At 46.0% G+C, this 21,729-nt stretch overlaps 1 protein-coding gene across 5 annotated transcripts in view; it reads right to left on the reverse strand.

The window, feature by feature from the left end:
• Positions 1-21,729, reverse strand: part of PACS2 (phosphofurin acidic cluster sorting protein 2) — a 162,065-nt gene that overhangs the window by 19,756 nt on the left and 120,580 nt on the right. For all 5 annotated transcript variants that reach the window (XM_050963097.1, XM_050963095.1, XM_050963096.1 and 2 more), the window contains 3 exons: positions 20,068-20,110; positions 14,190-14,232; positions 3,852-3,987 (listed from right to left, as the gene is read on the reverse strand). In XM_050963097.1, the coding sequence (XP_050819054.1) occupies positions 3,852-3,987; positions 14,190-14,232; positions 20,068-20,110 (222 nt within the window). The remainder of the gene's footprint in view (positions 1-3,851; positions 3,988-14,189; positions 14,233-20,067; positions 20,111-21,729) is intronic.

Raw genomic sequence — 21,729 nt, forward strand, 5'->3', positions numbered from 1 at the left:
TACTATCTTCCCCTCGCCAAGGAGTATCCTAAAGCTAGAAGTCTCAGTCTAATTCAGCATGAGACTCAAGGGATTCAGCTCCCTAGGCTCATCCCCCAGCAGTGTTTAGGGCAAGGGACAGTTATAGCTGGATTAGCACATTGCAGGTGCAGCATTAACAGAGTGGACCAGGGTGGCCTTGTCTTAGGGGCCCCACTTTCACGTGAGTAACCTGCATTCTGCTCCTTTGTGGACCCAGAGGCTGGGTCATACCAGAAGTGAGAGAAACACTCCTTGCATAGCAGACACAAGGCTTCCAACGAGGAAGGGGAATGAGGGGCAGGGCCTCAGGCACTAGTCATACAGGGAGACTTTGGTGGTGAGACAGAGAAGGACTGCAGAAGAGGGGACCTCTTTGGAAGCTGCTTGGGAGGAGGGAAGGGAGAGGAGCATCTGGAAATACAGGCGATGGCCCCAGCACTAGGAGGGGGGGTGCTGTGAGGAGGCAGGGGTCCTGGAGAGAGCTCTCTGCCATCTCTCCTGAGACCAGGCCTGAAGCAGGTTCTAGAGAGAGAGCACTAAAGTGAGGTGACTCAGAATTCAGGTCTGGAATGAAGGGAGCCCTGCAGACGACCTCCTCCACTTCCTTCCCCACAGCGGGTGTGAGAGCTCACTTCATCTGTGCTGATAGCCACAGGAGCTGTGGCTGAGACAAGAGATGGTGCCTCAGCACGAGGCTCTTACCATCTTTTCCTGGCAGAGGACGACGGGGCTGGGGAACACAGAGACCAAGGACAAAGCTTTCAAGTTTGGAAGCATAATGGAAGCCAAGTGGGGATTTAGATAGTGAATGACACTGGCCTGACTTTCAGAAATGCCAAGCCCTGAAAAATTCCACTGGAGTCAATGGGAGCCGAGGGAACCAGCTCCTCTGCATGATGGGCCTAAATACAGCTCAAAATGCCTAACAAGGCCTCCCCCTTATGAAAATATTGGTGCCATCTCCTCTGGTCCAGACTGGTCCTTCACCAACTGCCTGCCACCAGAGGAAACGCCCACTGTCTCCACTAGTGAGCGAAGAAATGGAAAGCAACACAAACATGGCCTTCTAAAGAGACACCTCCATAGTTAATGTGCGTCTGGCAAAATGAAACGGGAGAGACAAGCTTATGAAGCAGGGAGCCCTGCACTCAAGTTAATCTCATTCTACCTGGGGAGGCACAGATAGGCTATTGCACTGAAATGATCCCAGTGCTGGGGAAAACACCTCTTGCCTATGAAGTCATATTCAAGCCACACGCCTACAACCCCTCCCTATTACCTTCCCATAACTCACACTGAACGCCAAACCTGAGCAAGCCATCAACACATGCTTCTTCTCCTCCTCCCTGCTTTTCTGCCTGTCCATCTCCTGGCAGCCTCCTCCCTAACTTGCCATGCTACAGCTCAGAGCTTACAAGTCAAACAGCTGGGATGAGGAGGTGGACTTGTCCTACTCCTTGCTTCCCCTCCCAAGCGTTGTTGGTGAAGGGAGGTAAATGATAAATCCCATGGACTTTCAATGAGATTTGTATTCCTGTGTCATTTTGACACTTTTGAAGATGTTTAGTTGGTAACTTTTAATGCACTTAACACCATTGTGCATAAGCAGCAGAACACACACACAAAAATATGCTTTTAGGGTTAACTTCTGCCCATAATCACTGAGACTCCCCATAATCAGTAGCAGAAGCACACCTGCCCTTAGCATTTTCATTAGCTGTCAAATAATTTTTGTGGCTCAATTTGTTAATCGTTTTAAAAATATGGGCATGCAGTATTCCAGCACTGGTCTCACCATTGCTGTATACAGAGGCAAAATCACCTCACTGCTGCTACTCACCATGCCTCTTTATACATTCAAGGATTGGATTAGCCATTTTTGCTACAGCATCACACGAGCTCACGTGAAGTTGCTCATCCACCATGACCCCCTAGATATTTTTCTGGGTTTCTGCTTTCCAGGATGCCATCCTCCCTACACTTATGGCCTCTCTCTTGTTCCTACATGTATAACTTTGCATTTGGTTGTTTTAAAGTAACTTGTTGTTTGAGGGGCCAGTTTACGGAGCAATCCCAATTTCTCTGTATCAGTGCCCTGACCTCTGCTATTCCATCAATCTTTGTGCTATCTGCAAATTTTATCAGCTGTGATTTTATATTTACTTCCAAGTCACTGATGAAAATAATGAATAGTGTTGGGCCTGCTACCGATCCCTGGGGAACACCACTAGAAATAGCCTCATTTGATGAAGATTCCCATTGACATCTGTCAGTCAGTTCCCAATCCCTTTAACATGTGCTCTATTGATATTGTATAGTGCTGTTTTGTTAATCGGAATGTCATGTAGTACTAACTCAGACGCCTTACCAAAGCCCAAGTATATTAAATCTTTGCAGTTATTTGTATTGACCAGCCCTGAACTCTCAAAGAACGAAAATCAGGTTTGTCTGACAAGACCTTTTTTCATAAAACCACATTGATTAGGATTAATGACATTCCTGTCTTCAAATTCTTTATCAATTGAATCACACATCAACTTTTCCATTATTTTGCCTGGCACTGATGTCAGGCTAATCAACTATAGTTATCTGGGTCATTCCGTTTGCCTGCTTTGAATACTGACAACATTAGCACTCTTCCAGACTTGTGGAATTCCCTTGGCATCCCAAAATCCTATGGTTCTGAGTTATTGATCACTCAAATTTGTGTTGCTCTTCCTTCAACTTTTTCCATATCTTTAGTTCTGAAGTAGGCAGAACTGACTGATGCCACAGCTATACTGAGTGGGTCTATTATATCCCAGCTCAGGATGAGATCTATGTATCCAGCCCAAAATTACATTGGCTTTTTGTTGCCCTATTGCACTACAAAACTCATTTAATTTAGTCTCCATTAACATGCCCCAGGTCCTTCTGAATTTACTGCCACCCAATTACCTCTCCCCCCCCCCAGAGCATTCTGGATTATTTGGCTCCTAGTTTTGTTAGCTGCCCTTTTTCAAATGAAGATTAATCTCCCTTGGTCCCTCTTATTTATCGGACTGGTCTTCACAGCTCCTCCCAGATTTACTGTCATCTGCAAATTTCATTAACATGCTCCTTACTCCCTCCTTCTCGAGGATTGTTATTTCTTTGTATTGTGCAGCACCTCAAGGACCCAATCAGAAAGAGGCTCAACTGCAAGGTGCTGTACGAATACAGGGAGCATCTCCATCTAGGACATTAATAAGGCCAGACCCTAACATGGATCCCAGGGGTGTCCTGTTGTCCTTTGTGATGGCCCTTGCTCCGGTAGTTACAATCACATGGATTATTCTTGAATTAAGATTGATGGTATCAAATGCTTCACTAAAATCCAAAGGCAGTAGACCAGGAGGCCTGGAGAAATACCTGCTTTCTACACATTCTCCAAGACATGAAGTATTAGGTCTCCAGGCCAACTGGAGACCTCCAAGACAAGACTGCCGTTTGAGGACACTAAGAGAGGTAAAGCTGCAGATGAATGTAGGCAGGCAAGCACTCTGCCAAACAGCCTGATCCCCTCTCAGCCAAATGCAGCAAACAAAATCCAGCCTTACCCTCATGAAGCCCCAATGACTCTCCCATCAGTTCCTGATCCCTCCCAGTATCCACGAGTTAATTCCTCTGACGTGAAGCAGGGTTAATCTCCACAGGGCCTAGGCTAAAAGAATTTAAAGGGATGACCAAGGACTGGGGAGATGGGAGTTGCATGTGGGGGAAGGAGGGCTGCAGCGTTCCTTACAAAGAGATTTCATTTCTACTGTATTTTGGGTAATACAGGGAGAGAAAAGAGGCAGAAGGTGCTTTACCTGGAGGAAGAGAAGCTGCCCGTGACAGACGGCGAGGAAGGTGGGGTGGGGGAAGCTTCCTTCACAGCAGGAGACACAGAAGGCGGGGTAGAGGAAAGGACACTGGAACTAGAGGGAGCTGCATCATCGGAATCACCTTAAAGAGAATGAGTCAAACCATTTGTCTGTGTTTGTCACCTGGGTTCTCCGGCTGGCAAACACCGCGCAGTGTAGCATCTCTCTTGGCAGAGCCCAGTCTTGCGCGTAGCCTATCGTCTCTTCCTCCCTCTGTTTCACAGCACCCTCAGGGCCACTCATCTATCTGTCAAATGAAGTTACTGTTCCATTTACTGATCTCTCTGGTGGTTTGGGAAGTAGAGTCATTTAGGGCCAGATTGTTCCCCCAGCTCATTATAGGAAACGCACTGTATGCAGATCTCAACTCCACTGGAGAAGGGAGATGGACAGCCACCTCCACAGCCCTTCTAGGGCTCTCTGCAGGAGCTGGGATTCTTGTGTAGTAAGGTGGATGGGCCAAGGCAGAAGCGGAAGGTTGGAGGAACATACATCATTCCCTCCACCCTGGCAGGGAATCCCCACAAAGGTAACATATTTGTTGGAGCCCCTCTCTGCTGGGAGCTTCTCTTAAAAGGGGGCAGGAGGCAGTGAAAACACACAGGAGGGTTACATGGATGGTCCTTTACCACTAGGGCAAAGTGGTGTCCACACAGTTTGAGAGCCAACCCCTTGCTTTAATCTACAGCGTGTCCATGGGTGGGGGACAAATCATCCTCTCCTAATGGAGGAATTAGGAGGAAATTCCACAAGAGGAGCCCTGTGGAGTCCCCATCCCATCTTCACGTTTGTAAAGAGCTTTGAGACTCTTCGACAGGCTTCCCCCATGTACAGCAAGAGCCATGTGGTGTTACAACATGCAGCCTGTTCCCAAAGCTCTCTAAGGAATTAGCACAAGAGCTGAGGGAGAGAGAAATTAAGAGGCATGGAGATGAGATGCTTCCCTATGAGGCCTCAGACATGAGGCGCCTGGAGGTAGAGACATTGGAATGCTGTTCCAGATGGGAAGAGATGCAAAGGAGAAGGCTCTTATACCCAGAGAAAAATGGATACCGGCGCACCCTGGAAGGATATGCAGTAGACAAAAACACCAGGGACTATGGAGTATGAGAAGCTGTCTTGCCCCGTATCTGAAGGACAGATTTAGGGCACTTGAGTTTTACTCCCACCTCTGCCTCTGACTTGGTGCATGATCCCGGGTAAGTCACCTAATTGCTGGGCCTTTGCACCCCATCTTTCAGGCTGTTCTAATACTTACCTACCTCCAAAGATGCTGGCAGTTAAATATGCAAAGTGGTGGCAGAGCCATGGCAAGAGGCAAATCATGATCAGGGATCTAGGCAACACCCAACTGAGTTGGTGGAGCTTGGGAGACCTTACATTCCATTTAACGTATGCAGCGTTGTCATAGTCATGCTGGTCCCCGGGTATTAGAGAGACAAGGTGGGGGAGGGAATGTCTTTTATTGGATTCAGAGTGGTATCTGTGTTAGCAAAAAGAATGAGGAGTACTTTGTTAAGTCTCTAAGGTGCCACAAGCATAGGCAGCGGATTATATTCTTTTGTGGTGCCCGAGCTCCAGCAATATTCAGGGCCTGGGGCCGAGCTCCTCTAATATTTGGAGGTGAGTCTGTCCCCCAGCCCTGCCTGGGGGGCCCCAGCCCCCACGGGTCTCCCCCCACCCCACCGCGTCCCTGCCTGGAGCGGGCCCCCAGCCTCCACCTGCCACCCCTCCCCCCACCCAAGAAAGCAGCGCACGCCTCTCCGGTGCCTGCTTGTGCTGCCAGAGTAGCACATTCCTAGGTGGAGCCCTGCTCCAAGCAGCAACTGCTGTCTGCTGCCCCAGGGTCCTAGTGCCCCTCATTCATTAATAGCAGGGCAGGCTGCCCTTACCCTGCCCTTCCGCCCTAGCCCTGAGCCTCTCCAATGCCCCAAGCCCCTCATCCCCAGCCACAGCCCTCATCCCCCCTCACCCTAATCCTCTGCCCCAGCCCTGAGCCCCCTCCTGCATCACAAACCCCTCATCTTCAGCCCCATAGCCCTCACTCCTGCACCCCCTCCGATCCCCAAACTCCCTCCCAGAGTGTGCATCCCCCTTCCCCTTCTCACACATCCGCTCCTGCCCTCAAACTCCCTCCCAAAACCTGTATCCCCTCCTTTTGTACCATCTCCTTCCCACAAACTCCATCCCAGAGCCTGCACCCCTCACCTCCTCCTGCATACCCACTCCCTGACCCAGCCTGGAACCTGCACCCAGCACCCAAACTCCATCCTAGAGTCTGCACCCTGCACCCCTCCTGCACCCTAATCCCTAGCCCAGGACCTGCACCCCAGACCTTCTTCCCCTACCCAACCCCCCTCCCAGAACCTTAGGCAGATGGGGGGATGGAGTTTGGGGTGGGCAGAGTTGGGTAGGGGCAGGTTCTGGGCACCACCAAAATTTCTACAAACCTGCCACCCATGGCCACAAGTACTCCTTGTTCTTTTATTGGACCAATTTCTGTGGGTGAAAGAGAAGCTTTGGAGCTACACAGAGCTCTTCTTCAGGTCTGGGAAACATGTCACCAGCCTCACAACTAAAAGCAAGGTGAAACTGATTCTTTAGAATAGATAGCACATATTGCAAGGGACCATTCAAGGTGGAATGGCCTGTTAACACCTCTGCAGTCATAGGACAAAAATGTGTGTGTGTCCGTCCAATGTCTGTTTAGTCCATGATTTTTAGGCAGTCTATACTAGCACTTTTGTCTGTCAGGGTTTGAAGCCCCCACTGCTCCCAACTAACATAAGTTGCACCCATAAAAACGCCAGTGTGGACAGCGCTTTGTTGTCAGGAAACGGCCTCCGGGTGACAAAGCTACCGCCTCTTGTTGGAGGTGGTTTTATTTTGTTGCCAGGGGCAACAAACAGCAGCTACATTGTGAACCTTACAATGGTGCAGCTGTAGCAGCACAGCTGTGCCATTATAAGGTGCACAGTGTAGATAGCCATAGTGTCTGCATAGCAGAGTTATGAATTTAAGCTCCCAGCCTTGTCTTCTGAAAGTGTTGTGCAGGTTTCCTTTGAGGATGAGGACTGATAGGTCAGACAGAGTGATCACTCTGTGAAACATGCTCACCCACCGGTGATGTGATTTTTTTTTTTTTTGTCTTTTACCACTTTCCTGTGCAAGTTCATTTGACAGCACAGTAATTGTCTGGTTTCACCCACAGTTACTGGGGCATTCAGTGCAGTAGATGAGGTACACCAACAACCCCACCTCTTTTTGTCCTATGATAAGGTCATTCCACCTTGAATGGTCCCTTACAATATATGCTAACTGCCTATGCTAAACAATGTTACACCTTGTCTTTAGCTGTGACACCTTTCCCAGCCCTGAGGGTGTGGCTCAAAAGCTTGCTGTCTCTCACCACTAGAAGTTGGTGCAATACAAGATATTACCACACTCCATTTAATGGCATTTCTCCAGATGTAATGCAGTAACTTTTAAATGCTGCATCTGATCGAATCCAAAATTTCAAGTCATGTTCTAAGCATCAGTGGGCAGAAGCCTAGTGATTTTGGTGAAAATCAGAAAGCCAAAAGGGGAGAAATGGCACATGGTGCCCGTGGTACCTGGTTAGCGAAGCTAGCAGCTGAGGGCAGCCACGAGCACATTTCAGCACAAAACCCTTTATCTCCAACCAGCCCATCCTCCCAGGAGTTTAAAAATACTTACCTCCTGAAAGAGAAAAGCAGAAAGAATAAGCATGGGGGGAGGTGCAGACCGAGCCTCAGGCATGGGGGAAAGGGGGACACAGAACCCCTGGTGGCGGTGGTGGTGGGGAGAGTGGGGGATCCTGGTGTGGCGCATAGGGGTCAACCCCTGGCATGTGTGCATGTGGAAAATGGAGGACAGAGATGACCTGGCATGAGGGAAAGCGCGGGAGGGCTGCAGGGAGTCTCTGAAACAGAGGGTGATGGGAAGGTGGCACCCAGGGGGTTTGTGGGGAGTGGGAATGGAGGGATACAGGAGCCCTGGGGTGTGCTATAAGCTTGGCCTACAGAACCAACAAAGCATGCAGAGCTCTAATTAAGGTTGCAAGACAGTTTCCCATGTTAACATGCGCAGAATTTGCCAGACATCCATGTTTCAGGGTAACATCTCTCAGGCTTGGGCCCTGCCTACATAGAAGTTGCATCAGTTTAGCATAAAGCACTTTAGAAAACAGATTTAGTTAAGCCAGTACAAACCCCTGGCTGGACATGTTATTAGGCCATGTCTACACTAGCGAGCTTACACTGGCATAGCTGCATCCATGGTGCTGCTCCACTGTAAGATTGCTGCCCATGTAGCCACTCTATGCTGGCAGGAGTGAGGTCTCCCATTGACATCATAAAACCACCTCAAGGAGCGGGAAGTAGCAGCTCTCCTGCCGACACAGTGTTGTGCACACTACTACTTATGCCAGCAAAGCTTATGTTGCTCAGGGGTGTGTTTTTTCATACCCCAAGTGACATAACTTTTGCTAGAATACGTGGTAGTGTAGAAATAGCTTTGTTTAAAACTGGTTCTCTCTGTATATTTGCCAGTATGAGCCAGGTTTAACAATCAGCATAACATATCCACAATGCTGTGGTTTAAAACCATCCCTTTAATAAAACCCACCCTCCCCACAGGTTTAAAGTTTGAATACAATTCTTCAAGCAGTTTGAGTCATGGGTGAGGGGTAAAACAGTCCTTCCCAGCATGACAAACCTTAACCTGCCTTTTCTGAACTGTGTTATTTATATTACAATTGACTATGGCAGAAAGCTGGCATCAGCTGTCAATGATTTGCATGGTTTGGGCAAAAAATTTTAAGGGAACGAAAAATCACTCCACATGCTCTATGGACAATTACTAAGGCTGTATCTGTACTACGGATGTGCATAAGCACAAGCCCCAATTCAAGGGCGACTGCAGACAGCAGAAATCCCTTCAGTAAAGATGGCCTAAGATATTCAGCAGAGCCTACTGAAATCTCGGTACAGTCTCTTTGCCAAGCCTAACACTCTAGGGTGAAGGCTCCAGGACACTTTGCAAATGAGAAGCTAATTGTTTCACTGGCAACCCCACCCTAAAACTCACCCAAAAAGCTTGAATGTCAGAGACAAGAAAATTTCAGCTGTGGAAATCACGGCAGATCCTGGCTGCAATGTTGTCTTGTCATTTTGTTAAGAACATTTTAGAGCTGAGTGTGTTTTCCTGCTATGAAGAAATACGCAATGCAAACTCATGTGCTGCTGGAACCACCACGGAAAAGCTGTCTCTAGCTGACCCCTTTCCCAAGCACCTGCCTGGGCTGGAACTTCGAAGCCCAAGTAAGGGCTGGTCTCTACACAAACATGCACCAAACTCACTTCTATTTCATATCTGCTATTTCAGAATAAGGGTATGGTTACACTTGAAATTTCAAAGCGCTGCCGTGGCAGCGCTTTGAAGTGTGAGTGTGGTTGGAGCGCCAGTGCTGGGAGAGAGCTCTCCCAGCGCTGCGGCACTGATTACACTGAGGCTTTACAGCGCTGTATCTTGCAGCGCTCAGGGGGGTGTTTTTTCACACCCCTGCGCGCGAAAGTTGCAGCGCTGTAAAGTGCCAGTGTAGCCAAGGCCTCAGTCTGTGGGCAAGTCTACACTACAAAATTCAGCCAAATCAGTACAGCTTCTCTAGACATTAACATGCCAGCGCTAGAGTCGGGTATCTCATGGCCTTTCAGGGCTACAGATGGGAGTCTGTTCCCCCTCAACAGGGCCCAACTCCCATCCAGCTCTACAGAGGGCCCAAAGAGTCTAGTAATACTAGAACAGGGGTTCTGAAACTGGGGGTCAGGACCCCTTAAGGGGTCGCGAGGTTATTACCTGGGGGGTTGCAAGCTGTCAACCTCCACCCCAAACCCTGCTTTGCCTCCAGCATTTATAATGGCATTAATACATTAAAAAGTGTTTTTAATTGATAAGGGGGAGGGGTCACACTCAGAGACTTGCTGTGTGAAAGAGGTCACCAGTACAAAAGTTTGAGAGCCACTGCACTAGAACTATCATTTTTCTCTTGTTCTGACAGATCAGCTTTAGTCTTTCCTGCCCTATAAGCCCTGTGCAGTTGGACTCAGGGGCCAAGATATTTTCCTCCTAGGGAAGTATGACCCAGGCACCCATTGGTGCCAACTGGCAGAAGGTCTGGGGGTGCAAAGGGATCCCCAGGGTTAGGTATCTGCATAATAGTTCACTGAAGGGTGACATGTGAGATCTCTACTGAGAGCCAGTAGCCCACTAGTTGCCATAATCATTATGAAATGTGTGTATGGATAATGGCAAAGGAGCTATGCATCTATATTGAAGATTATGCTTTTAAGGTCTTGGAGTTGAGGCAGGTCACCAGGAGGTGCCAGACCTTGGAGATAATTCCTTTCATGCAGGCCGTAACAGGTCTCTCCCACCCCGTCTGGACATTTGTGTATTGTGTATTTATGCCACACACTGTCTGAACCAGGTGCCAAGTCAGAGATTGCAAAACCTAGAGGAAGGAACAAACAGCAGGAGGATGTCCTATTGACAAACACAGACATCGGATTGGTCTAGTATATCTTGAAGCACAAAGGGACACTGAATAGGTCACAGAGGAGGCAAACTGACAAACATGGTTGTCTTGGGAAAGGGGGATCACAGCCATGCCTGGCTATAAAGCGCTGCAAGGATTTGGGGTGAGCAAACTCTGCAAGACACAAGAGTCTCTCGTTCATTAACTCTAGGCTCTAGAAGGCATATTATGATTTATTGTATGTGTAACCCTTTTCTCCAATACTTCTACTTGCATCTCCATCCTTTGTTAAATAAACGTATACTTGCTTTCACTATAACCCTGTCTAAGTGCTGTGTGTGAACCGGGGCGGGGGTGTGTGTGAATGGAGGTGGAACTGACAAACGGGGGGGGGGGGGGGCTGTTCCTTTGAGGCAGGGTATCTGTGAATGCTGTGAGTGTCCAATGGAGCAGGGACTGGACACTGCAGGTAGATGCTCAGAGGACACAGCAGTGTGCCAATTGCTAACCGGCAGAGTGACAGTGGGGCCTCCGAGGCCCAGAGGGCAGGGCTGGTGCTGTCCAGGGTCAGTGGAGTCGGGGAGCTGATCTCTGGCAGGCACAGACACTGCTTCTCACACTAAAGCCACATGGTAGCAAGATGCCTTACAGCCCTGGGTACCCAAGGAAGCATCACAAAGTCCTGTGGGAATGGCCAGGGGAAGTCTGAGGATCCTCTTGTAGGCCTCCTCCCAGAGTGTCCCAATGGGGACGGTTTGTCCTCTGCAGAAGAAACCAAGCCTGGCAGAGCTAAGGGGATATACAGGAGGACAAAGCCATCCACCCTAAGATTGTGGGCCTCTCTGGAACTCCAGCACCCTGGCCACAGATGACCCTCCAACCCTGAGATGGGCACAGGGAGCTGCTGAGAATAAATAGAGGCTGGTGTTGTATTATTTTTGACTAATATTCACATCTTCTCCTCATCTGTTCCCCTCACTCCACCCACCCTAGCCCTCCAAAACCTACTCCCCTGGGCCTTGCGGAGAAACCTCCAGAGGGATGGGGTGGGATGGATAGTGCCAGGTACATGACAGAGTCCTGTGGTGTAGGAAGGAGAGCCACGTATGTAGGATTCCCTCCATGCACAGGTCTAGGGCCAGTCCAAACCATGGTAACAAAGCATGTGGCTTTACTGGTACAGTGATATAAGAAACAGTCTCAGTAATTTAGGACACTAAAAGTTTCCTAAGGTAAGTGTATGCGTCAGGGCAGCAATGTACAGATGATATTGGTGGTAGTTTGTAATGTGACCATCCCAAGCTCATACATGAAGAACCCGACATGCCACCATATACCTAGAAAGCTGGCAGCACCACCTATATTAAGGTTGGCCGACATTTACCATTATCAGAATGTTTTCAGTTGCTTGTAACTTTGCCAAACTAATTGCTAGGGCTGAAACTTTCCATGCCAGGTGTCCAGGTTTTTTTTTGGTTTTGGAAAATTTCAGACAAAATGGCTCAACGGTTTCAGAGAATAAGGTTAGGAACAAATGTATGTCTCCCCATGATTGGAAGTTCCAGTAACTTTCTTTGAAGAGCTCTAGTATCCCCATGCTTTGGAAAAGGGACTTAAAAATTAGTAGGGGTTGGCTTTTATATCAGGGAGCTGTCACTTGGTTTTCCCATGAAAATCTGCCCAAACTTGACCAAAGTTAGAACCTTTTGAAAATTGTAGTTTGCTCAAAGAATTCTTAGATTTTTCGCATATAAATTCCCTGAACATTCCATCTGCACTGACCATGCTCCAGCTCAAAGGTGACCAAGACTATCCTTGAAACTGCAGCTCTGAACTGTGCCAGGTCTGGGCTCCTGAACTGAGAGCAGATGACCGCTTGTTGAGCCCAGGCAGCATGGAGGAGGAAGCTGCCTGATTTGAATGCAGGGGAACCTGGAGTAGATTGGGACAAGGAGCCTGGGGAGGAGGAGATTTCCAAGCTGAGAAAGGAGACTGGGAGCCAGGGAGGGAAACTCGATGGGGGTTGGGCATTGAGAGCAAGACCAAGATAACAAGACGACCATGGGGAGACTGGGACTAAGAACCAGTGGACAGGAGAAAGGAGGAGACGACAGATCTGATGAGAAGCCAGTGTACTGGGGATGAAGTGGTACGGCGGGGCAAAGACTTTAACAGGAAGCTGAAGTGGAGGGGACTGAGACTGGAAAAGTACCCCCAAGGAGGGAGACTGGGACTGAGCAGTGCTCACATACTATTTTTTCCACAAAACCCCAATTTCATTCAGTGCACAGGATGGGCCTGCTCTGGGGATGAATCAGGGCTGTGTAGTGAAGGATGCTGTTGTCTGTAGCACCTCCACTCCATTTGTTGCAAAATTTGGAAGGAGTGTAGTGAATGAGGTAGAGGGCTGTAGGAAGAGAAAGGACAGTCTCATGGTTAAGGCAGTCAAATGCTGCCCTAGATAACTGGATTCTATCCCTGCCACAGAGTACTATATGATGCTGCACAAGTCACTTAAACCAGACATTCCACAGGTGATCACTAATTGGGTGTTCCTCATTTTCTGGGGCCCAACTTGAAACCATGAGGTTTGATTTGCAGAAGCACTGAGTGCTCACAGCTGCAGATGAAGTCAATGGGACGTGCATGCAACGTATAAAGTGCTATATAATGACAAGTACTCTGAAAATTCCTGCGCATTTCAAATTGGGCATCTAAAATTAGTGGATACTTCAGATGGTAGTCTCTGTGCCTCGATTCCCCCTCACCTCACAAGGGTGTCAAAGATTTATTTATGTTTGTGAAACACTCAGATACTACTGGTGACGAGCACCTAGAAAAGCCAGCTTGAAAGTGAGTAATTCTGTCTTCAGTGCAGGGTTTGAACAGTGTGCAATACACAAAGCCTGAGCCCTCATGTTGAACACCCAGGAGTAAAATATTGAATAGCTGTCCATCTTGTGCACTGAATAAGGCAGATCCTGCAGAAAAAATAGTCTTCAATTACATGATCACATACTATCAATTCAGACCCACAAGGGGCTGAATTAAGGTTGCATGGACATGCCTAATTCTGTTTAAGTGCTTGCTTTTGTAATCCTAATAGTGTTCTTTTCATGTAGTTCTTGTGTGTGAGACAATTTTAGCCAATATCCTCCACTCCCATTCCTGCTGGAGGACTGTAATGAGATGGTGACAGCAAAACAGGCTGCTAGAACCTGAGCTACAGTCCTCCAAGTGCATGTGTGACTTACAGATTTAATCAGGAAACAAACTCTGAACCTTATTACTATGTACGTCAAATGAAACCATGCACTGAATTCAAGTTTACACTGATGCTGCACTTTTTTTTTTTTAGTGATTGTCTACACAGAAATGTTTCCAGTTATACTAGCATAAACACCCCATGTGAACATACTTACTCTGGGATAAGAGTGGATTTTTTCTGCTGAACTTAAACCGCTTCCAAAGTGATAAACTAAACCAGAAAAAAGGCTCTTTTATACCAGAATAGTACATCCACAAGGGGAGTTTACCGCTTTAAATTCACACCCTATCTTATACTGGTATAACTTTCTCCCTGTCAACAAGCCCTAACATGCCATGATTGCTAACTCTGACCTTGCGCCACTAGACTCATGCATTCAGGCATTCTCATAATGTAGATATTACAGCTCCAATCTGGAATGCTACAGATAGCAATGAAAAGCAAGCAAAGGTTCTATTACCTGATGTTGCTGAGGACTGTTCCACTATTCCAACCTTTACCACCTGGAATAGAAAACACAATTGAGTTTATATACACTGGTCAGCTCCATCACTTGGAAAAACTGTGGGCCAGAGGCTCAGTCTCACAAATCCCTCTCTCATCACTCTGGTGATGCAAAAGGGCCAGAAAGATGGTGCAATTAGGCAGCGGAGTACTCTACTGGGGATAGAAATCCCCGACTGGCATACAACCAGCTATACTAACTTAACAGTCCCCTGTCTCCCTGTAAAGGGGGCATGGAACCTAAGGATGGTTATCATCCAATGTAACTTGAATTAACTCTGAGACTGCTCAAACTTATACCAGAGACCATACCGGTCCCCTGCTGCCCCTAGGAACAGGAATGGGAGCAGACAGACAACAGAAAATCATTTTTGGCTATACCACTTCAAGTATCATCGAAATGCAGCCACATCTCGGGTGCAACAGAGTTTCTGTTTAACAGTTTACCCCAACACTACAAGATAGCCAGGAAGAAAACAGTATCTAAATTATAATTGTCTAGCATCAGAATTAATGCAACCAACACCAGTTAATTCTACACTAGACCTCTCATTCTGATGGACAAAGATGAATTGAACACTGAACTAAGAATCAGTGGTTACCTAAGTGCAAGTGAACATGATCTGATTCGCAATTCCACAATCATGGAAGATGGCTGCACTGATTAAAAGAATCCTGGTTTAGCGGGGAAGTGAAAGCAGCAATACAAAATAAAGGCAAAGTATAACAAATGGGGAAAAGGAAAAGTTAACAGTAATAAATATAAATCAGAAGTTATGAAATGCAGTACAAGATAAAGAAAGCTAAACATGTCAATGACTAGTGGGATTAAGGACAATATGTTTTTTAAATTGATCACTAGGGGAGATAAAACTGTCTGATACAGAAAAGGCAGAAGAAGCATTCAATAACTATTCCTGCTCTGTATTTGGAAAGAAGCCAATAGATGTATTCATATACAATGATGAAACACTTTCCAATCAAACATTAAGGAGGCTGTTAAACAGCATCTTCTAAAGTTAAAAATGTTTAAAAATCAGCAGGACAGTATAACTTGCAACCAACAGTTAGAAAAGATTTGGCCGAGGAACAAAATGAACACTCAATGCTCATTTTAAATAAACTTGGAACTCTAGAGAAGTTCCAGAGGAAGAAAGGTAGTGTCATGCCAATATTTATAATGGGGTCATCTGGGTAACTATAGGCCAATTAGCTTGACATCAATGCTGGGAATCAATAATAGAATGGTTTAATTCTTTACTGATTGCCTTATTTAAGATGGTAGCAGAATTAAATGCCAGTTAAGTTTTATGAAAAAAAGCCTTTTCAAACCAACCTGGTACTGTTTCTTGATGAAGCTAATTTGGTTTGAGAGAGTTGTGTTGACATAACGTTCTTGTACGTCTGTATCTTAGTACCACACAATACTGATTTAACAAATCATAGAAAAATCAAGACAGCACTGCAACACTGTGGTTAAGAGGGCTAAGATGATGCTTGGATGTATAAGCAGGGGAACATAGGTGATGTGTAATTACCTCTGTATATAACATTGGCAAAACCATTACTAGAATATTCTATCCAGTGCTGTTGTCTGACTTCAAAAAGGATACTGCCAAACTAAAGAGTTCAGAGAAGAGCCACAAGAATGATTTTGAAGCCTGGAAAACCTGCTGTACAGTGAAAAATTAAACCACTTCAATCTATTTAGCTTAACAAAAAGAAGATTAAGAGATGACTTGAACATGGTCGAAGTACATAAATAGTACAGGACTCAAAGGGCTGGTCTACCTCAGAAAGTTATTTTGACCTAGTTATGTCACTTGGGGGTACGAAAAATTCACACTCCTGAGAGATGTAGTTATGCTGACCTATCCCCCAGTGTACACAGTGCTAGGTCACAGAAGAATTCTTCTGTCAACCTAGTGACCCTCTCTTGTAAGGTGGATTACTTACACCAACAGGAGAACCCATTCTGTTGGCGTAGGTGGGGTCTCCACTGAAGCACTGCAGTTGTGCCACCGTAGCATTTCAAGCGGAGACCAGCCCTCAGAGGGGTGGATTTACCACAGGAAGGGCATCACCCTTTCCGTCACTACAACTGCGATGCTGTAGTGTTTCTAGCGCAGACATACCTTAAGATAGCGAAGGGATAAAATGACACTTGCTGAAAGTGGAAACTTCATAAATTCATACTGAGAAAAAGCCAAAAGTTTTTGTAGGTAAGGGTGGCAATCCCTGCATCCACTTACCAGAGAATGGCGTGGATTCTCCATCAATTCAGGGCTTTCAAATCAATATTGGATTTCTAAAAATATGTTCTCTGGTTCACCTGCAAGTTATTGAGCTTGATGCAGGAATTGCAAGGGGAAATTCTGTGGACTACGATCACAATGGTTCCTTGTGGGTTTAATCTATGAAATTGGAGGGGGAAATCAGGACAGTAGGATGTAGTTACCTAAATTTGAGTGTGGGCCCTGAGGCTAAAGAGTGTGCCAAGGGCTCATAAATAACAAGTGAGAATGCTTCTACTTGGCAGTTTTCTGAACGCAAAATAGAAACTTTTCATCTTTTTTCAGGAGAGAATGTTCTTCACTCATTCAAAATAAAGAAGCAATGCTCATTTAAAATCAGTCAATGTGAGAACTGCTGAACCAGTATTCTTCAAACTTTATTTGGCAGATTACAATGAGAACTAAACCTAAGAGGAGACCCTTATAAAAACCTGAAAGTTGTATTGTGTGCGGGGTTCATACCACTTCAAGCTTAATATCTTAGCTCCTCTCCCTTTCATTAGGAGAGCTGAAACACTTCACATAAGGACACACACCCAGTAGTAAGCCATGACTCAGAAAAATTCATTGATCCCAGAGCTTGCTTGACACTCAAAGTCATGAGAATACTTGTCAGTTTGGAAAAGTCAGCGTTATTCACCTCACAGCCTCAGGGAGATTAGTACCTTAGTTAATAAAGGAGTATATCAACAGCAGAGCTGCAAAGACAGATTTCCTGGGAAGGCTACATCTTAGGACAGAGAAAGACATGAAGGTGAAAGCGAGGTCAACCTGAACCAGAGGTCAGCCCTAGGCTAAGACCTGCTGACAGCTCTAAGGCATTTGGGACTTTGACACTTACACCTGGAAATATTACTGATCTACACAAAACACACAAAAGCTGACTTAAGATGATCAGGAGGAGGAGGAACAATTCACCCCCCTCCCCCCGTCCACACACACACTAAAAAGCAAGGGAAGATACTAGAATGCAACAAAAACCACAGAGCAGAGACATCTAGTGGCTGAACAGAAATCAACAGGTCTTCCTTTCAGGTATAAATCCATTTAATATTATAACCTTAAATGTTAGAGGATTGAATAACCTAACCAAGAAAAAAGTAAACCCAAGAAAGGTAAGATTGCTCCATTGCTACGAAACACATCAGCAAGAGAATCAGAGCACCAGAAGAGCAGGCAACACAAGTTTCTATTTCTCTCAGCATGCCTACAAGGGCAGGGAAAGGGGAATAGCGACTCACTCACTATGAATTTAGCCATAGCACCCAGGAGCCTGGATCAAGGACCAGGACCCCATTGTGCTAAGTGCTGTACATACAGAACAAAAAGATGGTACCTCCTACCCAAAGGAGCTGATGATCTAAGTGCAAGACCAGAGACAACATCAGTATAGGCAGACAGTGTAGTACAAGTAAACAATGAGACAATATTGGGCAGCATAATAGGCAATGGTTTCTGAACACCAACCACTTAGTGGCTGTCAAGTTCTTTGTGGGCCTCAGGACCAAGGAGAGTTCTGATGAGGGAGCTGAAGGTGGAGAAGGAGGTAGGGTTTCGCATGTTCACAGGAGAGCTCTTCCCAGGCATGAGGGGCAGCATGGGAGAAAGTACAATGGTGCCAGTGGGAACATCTAACAAGTGGGCATTGGAGGTTGGTATAATAGGCCAATAGAAGAGCACTGACAGCTCGATAGCAAACAAGAGCTGCTAGGCTGGGGATTGACTGCAGGGCCTAGAAAGTGGAGAAGGGAAGCTTGTGCTTGACGTGATAGAGAAGGGGGAGCCAGGGCAAGGATTAAAAAGAGAGGAGGGGTGACAAGATTAGTGATGAGCTAGGAAATAACCTTTCCAGCAATATTCTGAATGGATAACAGCAGGACAAATGCAATCTTGCCAAGGCCAGAGAGAAGGATGTTACAGTAATCAAAACACGAGATGAGAGCCTGGACGAGAACTTTAGTTGTGTGGATGGACAGGAGAGGCAAGGCTGGATCTTAGAGATGGTATGCAGAGAGAAATGCAAGATTTAGGTATAGGCTGGATGTTGGGCCAGAGTCACCCAGCTCTCAGTCACATGTTTTGAACATTAAAACACTAGTACTGAGAAAACTGGAAGGTTAGCAGATTTCATACAAACTGTGCCAAAACCAGCTTGAGTTAAAGGAAAATAGCTCTTTGTCAAATCTGAATTTTTGGATGAAGTTGGAAGTTTGGTTGATAAGGGTACCTGCATTGTGATAATATACTTGGGCCTCTTTAAAGTGTTTGGCCTAGTACCACTCTACAACTAGTCCTGTTAGTTCAACATATTAAATGGATTAAAAAAAAATTCAACAGAGCCTCAAAAGAAATTCTGTGTGGGAATTGCCACCCCAATGGGCGTGTTTTCAGTGCTGTCTGTTCTGATAACCGGGCCTACACATTTAACCTAATTGTGAGCTCAACTCTGGAAAATGAATGAAAATTCATGAAGGGTCACAATAACCTGCAACAAATGCTGGTGGGAAAAGGTGCAAAAGGGGACAGCTAAAAGGAATGCTGATATAACTTCCAGGATTGTACCATGCATAACTTAAACAAGTGTGGGACTGGAAATCAATGGACCAAAACTGGTGTCTTGGAAATTAGGCCTAATGGATGAACAAAATAATGAGGGGATGGGCTAATCCACCCAGCCACTCCCTTTTAAAGAGCCTTAAAATGCAGCTATATAATTCGTAGGTTTCTTTTTGAAAAAGGACATGTTTTCATTTTGACATTATTGGTAAAAATTCATTTTGAATCAGAGTTAAAGTTACAGTTATGTTATATGCATTCTTTATATGCAATATTATGCTCGCAGGGTAACATTTGAGGCTGTTAACTATGTGCATCCTGGCTTTAAAGTGATTCAGTTTTGTAATTAAAAGTTTATTCAGCATTAGATTTGCTTTGCATAACATTTCTCATTTTAGAGCATTTATTGACCTGACAGGAATGGTCTAAACTCTAGATAATACCTCGTGCTGCCATGAGTACAGGAGACTGGACTAGATTACCTCTCGAGATCTCTTCCAGCCCTATGATTCTATTTACCATGCACTAGGTACCACACAATTCTGTGCAGCAACAGGTAAAGTGGTACACAAATGTGTAATATGAAGTGCCAGAGTTGGTTGCAGAGAAAAAAATGTAAGACTTTTCTCAACTGGAACAGTTTCCAGGTAAATCCGCAGCTCAATTTCCGGAAGGGCTTTACTGGTAAGTTTGATTTTTTTAAGAGCAGATGGGCTGGTAGGTGATAGATTCTTCATCTCTTGAAGTCTTCAGATCAACAGTGGATGCAATTCTGGAAGATTTGCTCTAGTCAAAGACAAGCACTGGACTCAGGACAGGGGTAATTACGTGAAAACCTGTGTTATGCCATAGAATGTCAGACTGGAGGATCTAATCATCCCTTTTGGGCCTTAGAATCTATGAAGCCAAGTGAGATTGTTAATAAACAACGTTGTTTTATGAAATTCACCAAACTTTAAGCTGCACATCAAAGCAAATACTCACCCCAACAAAAGGAATGAACTTCTGGGATGATTCTTCATCAGGGCTAGAAACAACAAGGAGAGTGATTAATAAGGAGTTCTTTCAACGCTGAGACAAAAAATCCACATTACTGTTTCATTCAAGCATGCAGCAGGAACTGAAAATGCGCAAGCGCCAATTCTATTTCTTCTCTCAGAGTCCCTCTGACAATACTCTGAGATCCCACACCGGCTGGGGAGTATTGTATCTCCTCAGGAATCTTCTTAAAATAAAATGGGAAGTCCCTGCCTGCCCCTTGCTGTTTTTTTTTTTTTTTTTTAAAAGAGAAACATGCTTAATGACATGGGAGTAGCTATGCTCATACACATGACCTCCTACTGCAAAGAAATGAACCCGTGCCACAACATACATCACCAGCAATACAGAGACCTGCAGGTTACTTACTAATAACTGAAGCTCTCGGAACATATTGCCTTCACGAGTCCCACTTTGCAGTCGAGTGGCATACCTTGCAAATCTCAAAATCTCTAAAGCAGTTAGCCTGCCATGGGTTAACAAGCCATGACACCTTATTTGTGTGGCACCAGACACACACATGCACAAGAACAGGTAACCCCTGCCACAAAGGAGCTTACACCCTGAGTGAGACAGACAGCACAAACAAAGCCCAGGCCCAGAGTGCTCTTGGGAGATCACTGATATTTAGGAAGTGAACTGGAAATAGTGACTTCAGAAGGGCTGGGAGGAGAGGCAGATGGCTCCCCCAGACAGTGTAAAGGGACAGAGATGAGATGTCCCATGTACAGTCTCAAGTGCAGCAATGACAAGACTTACACTTTGAAGGAGGTGGAATATCAGCCCTGCCCAGCATTCAGAAACATGGAGGAGGCGAGAGAAGAGATCTGTGGAGCTGTGGTGGTGCAGAGGAAGGAGGGGGAGCAAGAGGCACACTCGTGAGGCAGGGAGACAAGAGGGAAAAATGATGGATAGGAGAAGGGGAAGGGAAAGTAACTATGATGCTTGGTGGGAAAAAACCTCTAGGGCAACATGGAAGGACACTACGAGAGATGCAAGGATGGGGACAGAATGGCAGAGGTCAGGAGAGGGCCAGTGGAGAGGCCTGAAGTGTGTGCGCGCATGTCTCAGGCTGAATCTGAAGTCAAAGACAACAGGTGGGAGAGTTTTAAATCTCATGATTTTTGAATGCCAGGAGCTTTACACTCCGGCAAGAAAGGTGTTTGCTATAGCCTGGACTACTGCAGAGCGCAGCTCAAACACTCAAGACATAGATCCTCTGAAAAGGCGTGGAAACATGAAAAATGCTGACAACTGCACAAGTCGGACAGGCTAGACAGCTTCCTTCCAGCCCTGTGTAAGGGGTGGCATGCAGCTGAGGGATGTGTGATTCAGGTATAGCAAGGGTTGTTTTACCATAGCCCTTCTTATGGTGCATCTTACCCTTGCACTGGCTCAGCTGGTAGGAGCGCTGGGATGGAACCAAGGCTCTGCTCACTTCTCGACCCAGCCATTTTCTTCATGCTTCAGCCACACTGAGCAAGAACTAATTATACAGACTCCCGTGTCCTTTATCTAGACTTTCCATCACACCCTTTTAACTCCAGTGCCAGCCCTTGCCATGTAACCTCTAGAAACCTCCCTGAACAAATCCTGCTAGAGCACGCA

Source organism: Gopherus flavomarginatus, chromosome 7 (genome assembly GCF_025201925.1).
Source record: "Gopherus flavomarginatus isolate rGopFla2 chromosome 7, rGopFla2.mat.asm, whole genome shotgun sequence".
NCBI classification, from domain to species: Eukaryota; Metazoa; Chordata; order Testudines; family Testudinidae; genus Gopherus; species Gopherus flavomarginatus.